Source organism: Nanorana parkeri, unplaced genomic scaffold (genome assembly GCF_000935625.1).
Source record: "Nanorana parkeri isolate BGI_ZX_2015 unplaced genomic scaffold, ASM93562v1 scaffold149, whole genome shotgun sequence".
NCBI lineage: Eukaryota > Metazoa > Chordata > Amphibia > Anura > Dicroglossidae > Nanorana > Nanorana parkeri.
This window is the reverse complement of record NW_017306417.1, coordinates 1,476,429-1,493,820: the sequence shown is the minus strand read 5'-3', so window position 1 is coordinate 1,493,820 and position 17,392 is coordinate 1,476,429. Positions and strand designations below refer to the sequence as shown.

Genomic DNA, 17,392 nt, shown 5'->3' with positions numbered 1-17,392 from the left:
CCCCCCCCCCCCTTCTGGTCCCAGAATGCAACAGTCAAATATATTTTAACACCTTAAACGCTAATTTTGCAATTCAAGATGTAAACATAACACTTCACTTGCTAAAATTACGTAGAACACATAAAAATAACTCCCAAAAGCTTCAGTCGGAAGCCTTAAAGGAGAACTATGTAGTCAGGGCTTTTCCCCATAGTACTCCTAAGGGTCACGGGAGAACACAAACTAGCGTTCTCCCGTGACCCAAAGCTCAGTATACCACGAGCTACAGCTCGGGGTATACTGAGACGCCGCAGCCGAAACGGATCCCGACAATACTGTCTGCATCCACCCAACTGCAGGATTGACAGCTGGCTCTACCTATCCAGATCGAGATTGAGAAGTGAGCGAGCGACGGTATGTGTTTGCTCACTTCACGATCTACTGAGCCGACCTGTGACAGTTTCATTGTGACAGGTCGGCTCAGATTATGAGGCGGAGTGAAAATCACTTGCCTCGTAATTCTCCTTTTAATAGGCATGCTAAATAACGATTGGGACTTTCATGAATACAATGTATTCTAACGAAAAATAAGGAGAGGTAGATTAACAATAAGAGGGCAAATGCATGTTCTATTTGGGAACTGACTCCCATTTATTAGAATACAAACCAGCCTTGCACTTATTATAATGCATCTTTTATAAACGCTCGGTGGTCCTTCTTTTGGCTCTTTTTGTTATCACAGTTATGGATCTTCCTCTACCAATAAGAGCCACAAGACTAAGTGTTACTTTTCTTTTCAAGCGCAGACTGATGTCAACATTAGTAAGACTCTTCCCCTTGTTCTTTGTAGGCTCAATTATCACAATACTGTGTGCTAAGGACTACATTACATTTTTATAGGGGTTAAAATCCCTATAAGATCATTTGTTTGCTGTTTGTGTCCCTGTCCTGTAGATGCAACAAGGAAATCTTTCCAAAGTGAGTGGAATTTCCAACTTGGTTATCACCAAAACATTTGTCTCCATGGGATGGCTTCCCCTTGCCTCTCGCATTGGTTACAACTCAAAAATGTTGGATTTCCCAAACATTCTGTCTTGGCGACAAGTCATTAGGACAAAGATAGAGGGTGCAAATTTGACTCCCTCTTAATTTGTTGCAACGCACCTAGAAGGCTGACTTCAACCGTAACTTCAGTTTGGCTTTAAATTACATCTACATTTTGGTGTGTGGGTTAATGTGCTCCTTCAGTGTCACCTACAATTCTAACTCCTCCACTCCTCTTCCTCTTTCTGGATGTCACAACATTTCTTAAAACTCAACCTTTCAAAAACTGAGCTCATGATATTTCCTCCACCCCATGCACCTTCCCCCAACATTTCAGTTGTGATTGATAACACAACTATCCAACCCTCCCCTCATGCCAAGGTCCTAGGTGTCATCCTTGACTCGGACCTCACCTTTCTTCCCCACATCCAATCGCTATCCAAATCCTGCCGCCTTCACCTTCGTAACATCTCAAAAATATGCCCCTTCCTCACCAATGACACCGCAAAACTACTCATACACTCCCTTGTTATCTCTCGTCTTGACTATTGTAACTCCCTCCTCATTGGCCTTCCACTACACAGGATATCCCCCCTTCAGTCTATCATGAATGCAGCTGCCAGACTCATTCACCTTACCAACCGCTCAGTGTCTGCATCCCCCCTCTGCCAATCCCTGCACTGGCTTCCACTCGCCCAGAGGATAAAATTCAAAATATTAACAGTCACCTATAAAGCCATCCACAACTCCGCCCCCGGATATATCTCAGACCTTGTCTCAAAGTATCACCCTAACCGTCCCCTCCGCTCATCCATTGACCTCCTGCTTTCCAGCTCCCTTGTCCACTCCTCCCATACTCGCCTCCAGGACTTCTCTAGAGTCTCTCCCATCCTCTGGAACTCTTTACCCCAACCTGTCCGTCTATCTCCCACCTTGACTGCCTTTAGGCGTTCCCTAAAGACTCATCTCTTCAGGGAAGCCTATCCCACCTCAACCTAACCACTGAACCTTCACATTCTCACATAATTCATTCCCACAGCTACCTCATGTATCATTTCCCCCTCCTCTTTTAGATTGTTAGCCCTCAGGGGCAGGGCCCTCCTTACCATCTTGTCTTGAATTGTATTGTAACTGTAATGTCTTCCTTATATTGTAAAGCGCTGCGCAAACTGTTGGCGCAATAATAATAATAATAATAATAATAATGATATAATGATATAATGATAATGATATAATAATGATGATATAATAATGATGATATAATAATAATGATATAATAATAATAATGATATAATAATAATGATGATATAATAATAATGATGATATAATAATGATGATGATATAATAATAATGATGATATAATAATAATGATAGCTTTAGGTTTCCTCGAGGAAACTAGGAGTTTTGAAACTGACTAGCCTTACGTTACATGGTCAGTTAAACAGCAAATACCTGTTTGGTAAAGTTGTATTTTAATGAAATAATTGCTTGCTGACAAAGACAAAGCTAAAGTATAACCTGTACTTATTTTGCAATGTGTGCCTTCATGCGATGCAAACACATTCATTCTGATTGGCACCCCAACGCACTTTGCTGACCGATGTGTAATATGTGGCAACACACTGGTGTGTTGCCGTGCAGTTTCAGAAATGGTGCATGCACCTTTTTTTAATGCACTCTTGGTACATGCAAGTTAATGTTTGTTTTTGTTTTGTGTTTTTTTTTGTTTTTTTTTATGTTCATGTTTTGCTCTTTTAATGTTTATTTTATTGAATTTTTTATGTGAAGGTTATGATTTAAAAAAAAATGTTTTAATATAATGTTTTTGGGTTTAAATATGCTTCACGCTAGCTGATGCAGGAACCCACGAACGTGTGTTTGTGCGTGCTGTTTGCTGGACATTCACCATTGATTTCAATGGGTGCTTCACACACGGCAAAGTAGCTCATGCAAATTTTTATCTGCAAGCGTGCCACCATTTTTTATTTTTTTTTTTATCCACACAAAGGCGCAATTTTACCAGCCACGTTTTGGGGAGGCATTAACAACTAGCGCAATGCACATTTTGAGCACGTTCCACGAGTGTGTGTCAACATGACTAAGTATCAACTCAAAAACACTAATTCCCAGTAATTCGTGTTTAACATGTAATGTGATTATAGTTTACATCTGGATAAATAAAATATTTAATGTAGGGTGCTGTTTTAACAAAATAACATGCATACATATTCATTTATTCATACATGTGTATAGAGAGAAAAAGAGAGAGCGAGAGAATTCTTAGGTCTATGGCAACGGCCTATACTGTGGTTGGTGACTCTTTTGTTGTCTTTTGTTTGAGGCTAGGTTGACACCAGATGCAGTGCGTTCCGGCCCGATTCTGGCCAGAACGCATTGCATCGCATTGTGGCTGGCTCACTTTTTTGTGTGGCAGGAGGGGGCGTGGCAGGCCACTGAAGTGAATGGCACATTATGCCTGCGGTCCGGTGCGATCTTAATGCTGCAAGCACTATTTTGATTGCACCGGACCGCAGGCATAATGTGCCTTGCGATCCTGTGCGGCCGATCACATTGCGGCCGGAGGGCGTGGCTATGGTGCCATTCACTTCAATGCATCGTCACGCCCTCTCCTGCCCCACAAAAAAAGTGAGCCAGCCCCAATGTGATGCAGTGCGTTCTGGCCAGAATCGGGCCGGAATGGACTGCATCTGGTGTGCCTGAGTGTGTGGTAACACAACACATCAAGTCAATGCAGCTATAATGCACTGGTAACACAACGTGCAACAAAGGCAAAGTAAATGGGCACCTAATGGGTATCTAAATCAAAAGCAAAAAAAGTGAAATATTGCGGTTTAACAATTCTTAAATGTGGTAGCTGTCTTTTTGTTTTCTTTCTTTTCTGTTCCGTTTCCTTTTTATTCACCTGGTGATCTGGCCAGTAAATCTGTTGTTTTTCAACTTCCTTTAACAGACCAAGCTGTCCAGAAGAAGTGGCAGAGGGTTAAGACAAACCATAAAACACTGACCATAAATAACGGTTATCAATTGGATAACTTTTATTCGTTTATGTAAAACCTTTATCCCAAAAGGGGAAAAAAAGCTATTGCAGTAACTTCTTAAAAACTGTTAGCTGGAGTTCAGATTTAATTAGTCAACTCCATCTAAATCTTCTAGTCCATCTAACCCTACCCTCTCCACATGGGACAATGCTGTTGTCCAAGAGTGGCTGTCTCTCCTCTATAGAATGGAGCAACCGAAACGGAAGTGTGTTAGTGGCTGGGTTCACCAGGTGAAAATAAGGGGTAAAAAAAGCCTAAAAAACCCTAATGCAGCCACCACATGTAAGCTGCACTATATAAAATGTTTATAAGTGAAAAGTGTGCCTTGGTGTTGCCGTGTTCAACATAATTTTTTATGTGAAATTTTTTATGTGAAATTTCATGATTCTTTCCTATTGTTGCACCCTCCTGGGTGCAGGCATTCTGCACCCAGGAGGCCCTGGGGGGAGGGAAGAGACTGTTACATCAGCCACCCTGAGCATTTATCTCCTCTCCCAGCATGCATCACTGCTACTGTCCTACAGTGATTGGCTGGGAGACATAAATGCCCATAGCAATCCTCATTGGCTGTTCTGCTCTGTGTGGTAACACACCCAGCAACAGGCAGACACAGCTTCACAGATTGCTTTGTCATAACCGAACTGAACATAGAATATAGATATAATCTAGCACTCCTTTTAGCAGGGTGCTACAAGTAGAAGCAGTAAAACACAACCACTGTGTAGTAGAAACTGGAGCCTGTGCGTATAAAAGGGCAAATATGAATGTACTTGTGCATATTTGCTCCTTGCGTACATCAGCTCTAGTTCCTGTTCTGTAATGCTACACACTAGGGTTGCACAGATACCAAGTACAGTACTCGGTGCAAGTACGAGTACATGTACCGATACTTTTGAGCTCCAAGACTAGACTAGAAAAAATTTGGAGGCAGCTGTCATTTGTAAGGAGCACACAGAGCTCCTGGGATTTGTACTTCTCCGTTTTAATGTACGATTTTGTTTTTATAAATAAAGGGATGCACAGAGTACTGGTACTTACACGTACGAGTACTGATACATTTTTGTTTATTGTCATGTGACAGTTTTCCTAAAACAATACAGACTAATGATTTCAGGACAGTGGTGGAGTGCCAGAGCCAGGTACCAGCTGCAACCCTGTTAGTTCTCATGAAAATTCCAAGTATCTGCACTGGCACTGGAAAAGTATCTGTGCATCCCTACTACACACTAAATCCTGGGTGCAGAAGCATTAACAACATCATAAAATGCACATTCTATTGACAAAGCTAATCATCTCACTGTTCTAACTCACAGTATCAAAACCACCCCAGTGGTGGAAATCCCAGGGGCTCAGTAGTGCTGTAGTGGTCAGCAGGTGGAACCATTGGGGTGGTAGATTTAGGCATCCTGCACCAACCTGCAATTGTTGAATGCCGAAGATTCTATCAGCAGCCATAACACACAAAGGAAACAGAGTTGTTTTTCTATTTTTTTATTTATTTTTTTGAACAATGCTTTAATGAATTGTATATGCCCTCTGGACTTTAATTTATCTTGCAGTGGCTACCCTTGTATATAGGCCATCATCTTTCTCTTAAACCATCTGGAAGGTGGCCAGAGAAAAATGTCCACCAGCATGATTTCTACTATGAGGGCCCTGACATAAATCCAGCTGCAGAAAGGAAGGGTCTGGATGTCTGTATGGGGAGCAGCTGCAGCGAGAGGGAAAGGATTTCATTTTTTTGGCTTTGCCCAAATTCAAAATCTATACTAGATTTACATATTTTAAAGCGCACAAACCTCAGATGGGTATAAAACAAATGTTCTGGGAAACTTTCATTACGCTCTAAAAAGCATTCTGAGCATAGGCTCTCCTTGATGGTAGACGCTCCCACGGTTGGATGTTAGTGCAAGCAATGTCCCTGTGAAGTATACCGTGAAAGAAAATTGGTAAAACGATAAGCTATCTAGACTAGAGCATAGAATTTCTATTACTGTAGCTTACCCTAATATAAGAAACAATACAGCTCCATCATAGTTGGGCAAGAAGCAAAAGGTGTGTTGTCTGTCTGTATAATTAAATGACAGTTGTAATAAGGGGCTTTGGTTAATAATGAGTAGTAACCAGTGATGAAACGTAGTCTTCCTTTTTATTTATTTTTTTATTTTTTTATTCACTACAATGTTTTTCTTTCCCACAGACACATGTGACAGCACTGCAGCTATGAGTGGGATTCTGAAGAGGAAATTTGAAGAAGTTGATGGATCTTCACCCTGTTCTTCTATCCAGGAATCAGATGAAGACATATCTAGTAGTGAAAGTGGGGACAGTTTTGACAGTGTTAATCCATCAAGCTCGAGTCATCTTACACGTATGTTGGGTTTTAGTATATGTTTTGTGTTTGCTGGGTTGTAGTTGTCTTGTTTAAATACCTGAAGTAGTACCAATGTTGGTCATTTTGTGAATTTTGGTAGTTTAACAACCCTTGATCCCAATGCAAATTTGGAACCTCATGACACGCATACATTGTGGAGACCTATCGATAAAACATTCCTTCACACAATATAACAAACCTGCAAAGCATGAACCTGTCCTTTTTTTGCTAAAACTTTTAAAATATCTTCTTTACCTCCTGAAAAACAAGTGAAGTAAGACAAATATTTTGGAATCAAGGTTAGACCTCCAGGGCCAAGTCTGGAAGTTTATATTTCTGTTGGTCTGACACATAAGAAGCCCTGTGCTACCTCTGTTTGGATGGGGTGGACTACAGTAAGATGGTTCATCCAGCAGCTTATATTCGGTTCTCCAACCTTGAGCTGTCTTCCCTTCTAAATGTTCGACTTATTCTATGGAGTCCTGATCAGGGAGAGCATGGCATTATTGAGCTTTATAAGTGTGTCAGCAGAGGGTGTGCCTGGAAATTCTGGAATGCTTCAGATTGCCAGCCATTACCCAAAAGTCTGCATTTAGAAGAGGTTCGTGCCAATGTTTAAAACAATAGCATTTGCTATAACAAGAGGTGGCCATATATATGTAGAGCTCCTATCAAAAATAAGTTACAAACTTCTTAGGGCTCATTTGGGCTTAAGCCGTGAAAACAATAGATGGTGGTGTGGGCTGGGGGGACTTTATACTGAGACGCTGCAGTATACCGCGAGCAGCTGCTCGCAGTATACTAAGACGCCGCAGCTGAAGCGGATCCCGACAATTATGTCTGCCCAGCTGCGTGACTGACAGCTGGCTCTGCCTATCTAGAGGCAGAGCCAGCTGTACCCGCCCCCCTCCGTTCTGCCAGTCAGCGCTGGCAGATTGGAGGGGGGAATCCAGCCCCTCCCCCTGTCACGGCAGAGAGCCGTGACAGGATCGAGAGGTGAGCGAACCCGGTATGTGTTCGCTCACCTCCCGATCTACTGAGCCGACCTGTGACAGTCTCATTGTCACAGGTCGGCTAGAACTATGAGGTGAGTGAAAAGCACTCACCTCATAGTTCTCCTTTTGAATATATTTTTAAAATTGTCTCAGCTCAAAGATGTGCTGCTTTTCCTTGTAACCTGCCCAATAATGCTGTGTAATGAAATGCTAGTTCTTTTTTTCTTCATAGCTTACACTTTACAGATCTTCCAAACTGGCTTTAAAAATATTCTTGTGAGCCAGGAACCCCAAATCCTAGGGAACCTTAATATTTAAATGTCTGCACAGTGTTTGTGGTCTGGCCCATCCACTCCCACACTTTCCTACTGGTCAGTAAGGCTGGCTTCTTCCAAAATACATTTGTTTGATCTGCATTTGTATGGTGTGCCACTGTCGCTGCTTGTGGGTATATCAATGGGTCAGGCCTCAAATCCACTTCAGAAAGTGTCAACATTTGTTAGAAAACCTTGCCAAGGTATGTAATTTATATCTGTAGCCAGTTTATAACTTATTGACGACCTCAAAGGTGTACAGTAAAGAGTATCTAAACCCCAGCAATGAACCTACTGTATATTATTTGCTCTCTTATGGTCTTTTCAATATACCAATGAAAGCACAATGTTGTATATGTGCAAAAATAAATAAATGTTAATTGCTGCCTCTGTTGCGCTGTTATCAGTTAGCATAGTTCCCATTTTTATCGGGCTGCAGAACACCTCCTGCCTATGTTATGGAGTTGAGGAAGGGGTGTATTCTGCACTCCGAACATAAATCCTGCCCTGGATTGACAATGCTGCTCTCCATAGATACAGTATGATGAGTGAGCATTGTCACCCTTTGACAGGAAGTGTGCTCCTGGCAGGGGAACTGGGTGAAAAACAAGTAAAAAGGCCTGATAAGGAAACATCTAAGGTCTGATCAGTTGTAGTAAATACAATTTTTGTTTGTGGGATTAGCTACACTTTAAATATTTCACAAGCAATCTTTGAATCTGTGATTTGGCTTGTTTCCACCAGGCCAGTGAATGACTGCTGTGGCACTGCAGTGTACTCACTGTTTCCACAGGAATCTGTCGGTCTCTGCATTATGTATATATGCATTCATGTTTTCCAAATTTGCTTGGCAATGGCTTTTACTGCCTGGAGAAACCATTATAACAGCTGGACCATATGGGGTCCTCACTGATGCTGGGCCATAGAGCAGATGTATGATCTACGATGGCATTGTAACACCCTTATAGGAAACCGCCTGTTTTAAAAGCGTGTGGTTTTTTTTTAATTGGCAGACTCATTCGTTAATGATTTAGTAATAATGTACAGTTGGTTACAACACATCATTAATCCTCTCTGCAGTGTGTTGGTGAATAAACTTGGAACATTTTTGTTCCATTATTTTCTATTCTAGGAACAAAATTTATACTGGCTGCAAACAACGAGGAGCTTTTACTGTCAGAGGTGGTGTTTGTTGTACATGGAAATATTAATCTCTGCAACAGGACGTTAATTAGATACTGGAGAACACTGGCCACAGCGCAGTGTGTTGCCTTTTCACATGGAGCATGTAATGTACAAAGCAATATTTCCAGAAGTGAGAGCGAGGCAGTTTACCCTCTAAGGAGCTTAGTGGCAGTCTGCCAATCACAAAGCAGCATTTGGCTTCATCTGCAGCTTGGCTCCTGCAGATATAGTCTTAGTCTCTGTATAATAAGCCTGTCATTTCTTGGAGAAAAGCATCGCCATATGAGCATATAAATATAGCTTGCTTTATCAGTCCAAAAACAGAATAATAAAAAATGCTAATTATAAAAACAAATTTTGCAAACACTCTGTCCTAAAAGTCTTAAGGTCTGACTTTTTTATTTTTATGCATTACTGGCGTTTTCTAGGTCTCATAAATACATAGAAATGATTTATTAGCTATATTCATCTTAAAACTATGTTTCTAGGTTTAGGTCTACCTAATACTAATTTTGTTGCGTTTCAGTAGATGCTACATAAGGCTCCTGTTTGACCGTTTAAACCAGTACCAAATCCAGTTACTATGTGATGTACAAAGCTCATAAAGTAAACAAAAAGATTCATTTGTGTGGGGTCCCCTGTAAAATCCATAACAGACCCTTATCCTTGATAATGGTCCTCATGCCATGTCAGGGGAAAAAAAGCTGGCAGGTCATTAAGCAGCATTTTTATTTTCTTATTTTTTTTTTTTTCTTCCTAAAACTTAACTTTTACTGTAGTACATCTTACAGGTGCGTCACTTTACATGCAGGTTTAAGGCATCCCCAAACATGTTGGTTAAAACAATTTTGTATTTTTAATGTTTTCACTTTAAGCCTTAAGAGCTGCTCACTGCTAAACATATTTTTTTTAAATGTATTTATGAATTGCATTGATACATGTGCCCCAGTGCAGTGCACATCTTCGCATGCCCTTTGTTTGAGAATCCCTTATTTGTAGCCTTGCAAATGGTCAAATACATTTCAAGATTCACCTCACATTGGCATCTATGGGCTTTGCATTAATGTTTGCAAATCTTCTGCCAAGTTTACTAAACGTCCCACTAATCGAACCCAGGCACACTTGCCCATTTGCTAGTAGCCACATACTGGCTGAAAGCTGAAATAAAAATGCAAAGGTGCCTTTTCTGTTACCGGATGAATGGGCGGCAGAGATGATGTACAGTAGAGGAGAGCTCAAAGTAAACAATGGAGCAATGACACAGACACATATACCGGTATTTAAAAAAATTAAAATGCAAGTACAGAAAAAAACCTTTTTAAACTCTCAAAGTCCAGTGTGCTCCTTCCTGTTTTTAAATAGATAACTGTTATTTTACTGCTCTGAAATCTCAAGCAGTGTTGTCAGCCCTGTCTGGTGGACTATAGAACTCCCAACTCCTCTTGGTGTCTCTCCACATGCATACACTGGTTTATTTCCCAATAAAACAATACTGCTGCCTTTCCTTCCCCCACATTGTGTGTAGGAAAAGAACTCTTGGGAGATGTAGTTCTGGCAGTGTGCCTGCATCAGTAGGAAGTAAGCCCCCAGCAGCTTCCACTGCAATAATTTAGGGGGGTAAATTTGAGTAATGCCTGGACATATCCTGTAAAGTGAAACCGTAAAATTCAATTTCGTGCATAGAAGGCATTAAACTAGCTTTAGTGCTTTATCATCATTACCCCCTGTGTATAAATCATATGAGTGGGGCGGCGTTGTAGGACAGAAGGCAAAAGAATAGGACATTTGGGATCTATGTTTTCATATACATTAAACATATTTCTAGATGAGTAACAATTTTTGTGCATCAATAAATGTCATGCCTATCCTCTACACGTGCTTTAGATATATTCTGCCACACTATTTTACACTGTGCTTAATTCCCTGCAAAATAATTACAATCCGCTCTGCACTCGAGGCTTTTTTTTTTGTTTTCGCTTAATGCTTCTCCATGTTGGTTCCAGGAATCGGTGCAGGGTTTCACATGCCTGCACTTTCGCTTAAAAATAGCTCTACAGAAACCCCAGCCAATCGTTCCCAGCAGCCTCTATTCTGCAAGACTGCTAATTACCTCCATTTTATCGCTTCTGCGACTCGTGAAGGCTGCATTTATGTTGTCTGCAGAAGAAAAAAAATGTTAATTGGGCCTATTAGTGAAACGGCTTTTTATGTAGATTTTGGAGGAACAATGATTTCCAGTCAGCTGCACTGGTCCAGGGATTCCAGCTATGACCCGGATAGATGCCGTGCAGTTGTTTTTCTTTCTCTGCAGTCATTCAGTCGCTCATGTGAAACAAGAGGTTTAAAAATGGATGAATGCTCTACTGCCTCCAGATGTTCTGTGAATATTACATAGAGGGCGATGACTACAAATGGTTTAGATTTCTGAATGTTGGACTTATTTTATTGCTCTGACCTTGTGGATGGTGTTAAGTGGTAGTGTGGGTCAGCAAAATATATTTTTGTATAGGTGGATATTCTGCTTGTGAGGTCTGTTTAGGCAGCTTATGTCTTGTGGCAAAGATTGAGAGTTTTTTGGACTCTAGGGATAGTATAAAGTTAGGTTCTCCCCTTGCCCTAAGGTCCACCAGCTATATTATCCTTCTGTGGTTAGTGAGTAAAGAAGTGCAGGTGTGTTCCTGTACCATTTCCATGCTGTCAAAATGGTCCAAAAACATGAATAGGTTGAGACTACAGCTGGGAAAGAGTTGGCAGCAGACTTTTATCTATTTCTATGTTGGGTATAGAAAAATATTGCCTTTTTGATATGGATATGACACAGGAAGGAATTTCACTCACTTTATAGGATTTCTGGGGCTGCAACTCCACCAAAGATACCATGAGAAACTGCTTGGCACAATGGGGCATTGGCTTAAATGAGGCTGTAATTGACCCTGTGAGGCATGACCTTGGCAACCAATGCACTGGATGGATATATCATGAGGTGGGACCCTGGCCAGTAGTCAACAATGATGCATCTTAAAGACAATCTGTAGTTTGCTTGAGCATATATTTTCTTTTGTTCTGTTGTAAAATAAAACAACTTTTTTACAGTAGGATAAATGTAAAATATTGTACAATAATGTGGATTTTTGGGGGGTTTTAGCCAGCCTACTTTGTGTGTTAAAAAAGAAAACATGTACTGTACAGCATGAGTGCTGTGATGCACTGCAATGTGGGTTCATAAATAATGAATACCAATCAAATAGGAGAACGCTGATTTTTCTGCTGAGGTGCAGTATGGTTTCATTGATACTGGTTTGATATCGGGAGACTAAGAGGCAGTGGAGAGTGCTCCCAGGCTGGAGTCATGCCAAATCTCAAATTATTTGTCTTTGGTGACCATGACATTGTCGATTTTCAGTAAGAAGATCATTTAAATGTTATAACTTGATTTGTGCCTCATTGAAAGGTTGGAACAAGGTTTTATTTTTTGTTGTGCGTTTTTTTTTTTCTTCCAGCTTCCTGTTTTTAATAGCACATGAGATTTATTATAATTATTATTATTACATTTTTTATGTTCAACAAGGAAGCATTTCATTGGTTAGAAATCATCCTTAATATATTTCCATTTTTATTTTGTATAACTAAGATTCATCATACACTGTGGGGCTGATTTACTAAAGGCAAATTGGCTGTTGAGTTTGCACTTTGCAGGGGAAGTTCCCCTTAACTCGGCGAATGTGCTGAAATTTCACTTTGCAAAGAATGCCTAATCATGTGCAAGGAAATTAAGAAAAACAGTATTGTTGCTTGCACATTATTGGACGGTGCAAGTCAGCAGAGCTTCAGTTCATTCACTAAACTAAAGGACAAACTTCCCTTGCAAAGTGAACAGCCTATTTGTCATTCCTAAATCAACCCCGTGTATCCTTGGACTGTGTGTAAAAGGGTTCACTAGCCAAGCATTCTTGTGGCCACTCTGCAGATCACCCCTGCTTTCTCCCACCCTTTGATTGGACAGTGTTCTCTTTATTTAGCCTAGTGTGTGCTGGCCAGAACCCTCACAGGCAATGTAAGTGAACAAATATTGTTTGTGCTACAGTGCCGTTTATCACTCTGGTATTTTATAACATGCCAACATGACTGATTCGTTTCCTGGTATTGGTGTTCTACCTGCAGGGCTTTCTCTGCCAAAATAAAGCCCTTTGCATTGCTACTAGTGTGTTTGTGCATGTTGGGTTCATTTAAGGGCAGGTCACCAGTGGGGGACAGCAGAAGGACCCAGCAGCTCTCTTAGGATTTGGACTCTTTGAAGAATGGATTTGTAGCTCTATCACTTGCAGTTTTGTAGACCCTTGGCGTTGAAGCTGTCGGTTTCTAAGATATTCTGCGGACATTTCAACTCGCACCTCCTGTAGATCTTTCGCAATGTGCAATTGGCCTTAAGAGCATTTTTCTTTGACTCAATGATGAAGCTTTTCCTGCAGTGGCTCGATAGGTTTTAGATCCGTTCATTGTGCTGATCAGTTAATCAAAGACAGCACTCTAGATACCTGTTTCTCCACCAAATAGGTATTGCATAGCTTAGAAGTATGCTTTGTTAAATCTTAAAAATGCATTCATTGCCTTAACTATTAACAAAAATGTAGCTTATCTGTGTATCACTCAGATGTAGATCCTCAAATCATCTCTGAATTGGTGCTGAAACTGTCAATTCTGGAGGGGGGCTGCTTTTGTTCCCCATGGTCACTGTCTGTGTTGTAAAGTAGCCACCGCTCCAAACTCGCTACTGTGATGGACTACAATCTCAGGTTTTAGTTAACTAATTTGTATTGAGATCATAGTCCATCACAGGAGTGAGCTTGGGGCGGTGGCTACTTTACAACACACACACACACACACACACACACACACACACACACACACACACACACACACACACACACACACACCATGGGAACAAAGGTAGCCATCCTCCAGAAGGAAGGACAGTGTCGGCACCAATTCTGAGATTTGAGGATCTACAGCTGAACGATGCACAATAAGATACATTTTTATTTGAATAGTTTAAGGTACTTGAATGCATTAAGATTGAATGTCGCTTTTTAAGGTGTCTTTTTACTCTTGCAGATGACACTGGTATATTTGAGGAAGCAGCCAACTGAGGGCCTGTATGCAATCTGTTTTTCAAACTGCATATTCTTATTTAGCCATCTTCTTGCGCAGTTGCTAATCTGGGCCTTCTGCTTTGTTTTCTACAATGGTATTTATTCTGTACTGTCGTTTTTGTCAACTTTAGTTGGCCCTGACTGCACTTGCATGTCTGTGTTTAAACTGGGTCTACACTCAAAAATTATGAAAAAAAGCTATAACAGGCTGGAGAGTAAAAGAACATTTTAGCTTTCCTAGACAGAATGCTGCTGTAGACTCCCTTCAGCGTTTATTCTATATCTGGTCTACACATTTGATTACATGATCTACACCCTTTTTGGTTTTATGGAGATCATATAACAATCTACAGGCACCTTCACGTGTGTAAGCAGCAGAGAAGACAATTTAAGCAAAATTTTCTTCAATAAAGAATACCATACATTTAACCTAATACTTTTAATTTTTTCCAGGCAGACAACTAAAGTGTATTCTTCTCCCCTCTTCTTTGGCTAGAGTAGAAAATGGTTTAATCCCAACCCTAGTTGTCATTAGGGAGATGTCCCTTTTACTTCCTGTCTCAGAGGCCCAACAGCAATTCTATCTTTATTTTGTTTTTTACTGCAGTTTGTCTGAGTACTAGTGTTCTTTTAATAAGACACATTGGCCGTCTTCATTTTATGTATGAAAGATTTAAAAAAATTCTTCAATTTTTGTTTTACATTTAATTCCTGAACAAAGAGTCCTGCAGCACAGGGGGGTCTTCTCTGAAATAACCCTTTTTTTCTTTTGTTCTTCAGCACAATCTATTCTAAAGCGAGAGAAGAGACTGAGAGCCAAGAATGTGCGCTTCAACTGTGTCACAGTGTATTACTTCACCAGGAGACAAGGCTTCACCAGTGTACCCAGTCAAGGCGGAAGTACCTTGGGGATGTCCAGCCGTCACAACAGTATACGTCAGTACACTCTTGGAGAGTTTGCTTTAGAGCAAGACCGGCTGCATAAGGAAATGTTGAGAGATCATCTTAGAGAAGAAAAGCTAAACTCTCTGAAACAGAAGGTATTGCTTTATTTAGGGTATAAACCAGGCTTGGACTAGCCCTCTAGTAACTCTTGTGAGATGCCCCCAGACATGCAGGTCTCGCTAACATCTGCCAATCAGCCCTTTTTCTCTATGAATTCAGCTGAATGAACTGATTGTTTAAATCCTAATCGTTCTAATGGTTCTAGTGGTGTCATTAGCAAGACAGCAGGAAGTAAATGGAAGCTGTGAGGCTGCAGTTGTTGGGGCAAGGTGCAGACCCCTATTTAGTCTTTTGTCCAGCCTACAAAGGTAATGACCACTGAAGGATCTGCATTTAAAAGATAGTTGTGTCTTAAAGCAAACCATGCCCCTTACATTATTACTATTATTCAGGATTTATACAGCGCAACAGTTTGCGCAGTGCTTTACAACATTGAGGGATACAATTAACAATACAATTTCAGTACAGGAGGTAGGAGGGCACTGCTCGTGAGAGCTTACAATCTATTAGGAGGGGCAAGTAATACAAAAGGTAATAATTATGTGGGACGATTTATTAAAATAATTGAAAGTACTGTTATATCCAGGTGGAAGAGGCCTCCCTGAATTGAGTGATGAGTTTTCAAGGATCGCCTAAAGGTGGACAGAGTAGGAGATAAGCAGACAGATCAGGGAAGGGAGTTTCAGAGAATGGGACACACTCTGGAAAAGTATTGGAGGCAAGCATGGGAGGAGGTGATGAGGCAGCTGGAGAGCAGGAGGTCTTGGGAAGAGCGAAGGGGGCGGTTTGGGTGATATTTTGAGATGAGGTGGTTGATGTAGGTTGGGGCGGATTTATAGATTGCTTTGTAGGTTGTTAGTATTTTAAATTTTATAATGTTGGCCCCACAGCCAGCACATATTCACCGAATAGTCACAGAATAAGTGTGACATGTTTACCACAGCACCTGTTAACATAGTAAATAACTGTTGCTGGACTGAAACTCATGACTCGTGGTTAGGACTCATGACTGACTAATGAAAATCTACCAATCAGTATCCTGGAAAAGTTGGGCTGTCTTCTTTCAATAAAACCTCCAATTAAAGGTAATGTTCCCTACAAAAGCAGCTTGATTCTTACTCCTTAGTTACTCCAGATCAACTCATCCAGAAGGAAAAAAACAAGATCTGAAGAACCGAAACAAAAAGTTGCTAATGTAAAAGGGCTTGAGATGCCTCATCACTTATTCACCCACAGCTTAAACCAAAATCAATTAGTCCTGAGCAACTACAGTAACCAAATACCAACGTAGCAACATCTGTTCTCTAATAAAGCAATAGAGGGCGGAAAAAAAAGAGTAACACAATGGAATGCAGAATGGCCAGATTTCCACAATTTAAAGCCTTAAAACAGATTTGCCACCTTATTTGAGCACATGTGCAGTGAATACAATATTCCATAGTTTATAAAAAGGTAAATGTTGTAGAAAGCACTTTTTTATTTGAGAAAACAGATGTTGGTGAATGATACTTAGCCCAGCAAATGTTCTTTTATAAATTGGGCAAATGGGTTCTGCTGAATGTTTGTTTGTTTTTATAAGTAGGCTTCATTAAAATGAGGCAATAAACCACTATTCTAGGCCATGATCACTGATTTGACCTTTTTTATAGTAGCAAAGGGGACTTTGAAGCAGATGTAACAATCTCCATCTAATCATCTCTATGGATGTCTTTATAAATGCAATGCCTGTCTGAATGATGGTCCTTTACCAAGAGAGGTGAATGCAGATTGCAACATCTTCTGAGAAATCTGTCTAGCTGATGTATAATGTCAAAGCAGTGCCCTGCACCTAGGGGTGCTGCTTACCAACTCCCCATAGTGTGGAATAATTTCCACTACAGTTAGCCATTAGTGATATAACCCAGCTGCGTCTTTATGTTGATGAAAATCACATTGTTGGACCCTTTTGTTTTATGGCTAGCACTGGATAACTTACTGAAATCCGAGGACAGGCATACCTTTCGACTTTGAGATGAAAATGAAGGACACCGTTTAAGACTTAGTATGTAGGCAAAGGACTCATCACTGCCACACCCCAACTGTTTGGACCATGAAGAATTCATACATAAAACATGATTGGTTATATTCACTTCTGCCATTTTTTTTTTTTACCACTACTCTTCTTTAACACTGTGTGTGATCGTTTTTTTTTAAAGGTTTTTTTTTATGACCAATGCAATAATAGGGGTTGGATGAAAGGTTTAGGACTTAATTCATAAAACTTCTGCTTAGTGTATAGCAGAGCGGA

The 17,392-nt window shown here is 40.5% G+C and overlaps 1 protein-coding gene across 2 annotated transcripts in view; it reads left to right on the top strand.

Annotated features, from left to right (window-relative positions):
• CSRNP3 (cysteine and serine rich nuclear protein 3) overlaps window positions 1-17,392 on the top strand; it is a 93,042-nt gene that overhangs the window by 66,337 nt on the left and 9,313 nt on the right. For both annotated transcript variants that reach the window (XM_018554243.1, XM_018554242.1), the window contains exons 2-3: window positions 6,283-6,453; window positions 14,881-15,140. In XM_018554243.1, coding sequence (XP_018409745.1) covers window positions 6,306-6,453; window positions 14,881-15,140 — 408 coding nt within the window. In that variant the 5' untranslated portion in view covers window positions 6,283-6,305. The remainder of the gene's footprint in view (window positions 1-6,282; window positions 6,454-14,880; window positions 15,141-17,392) is intronic.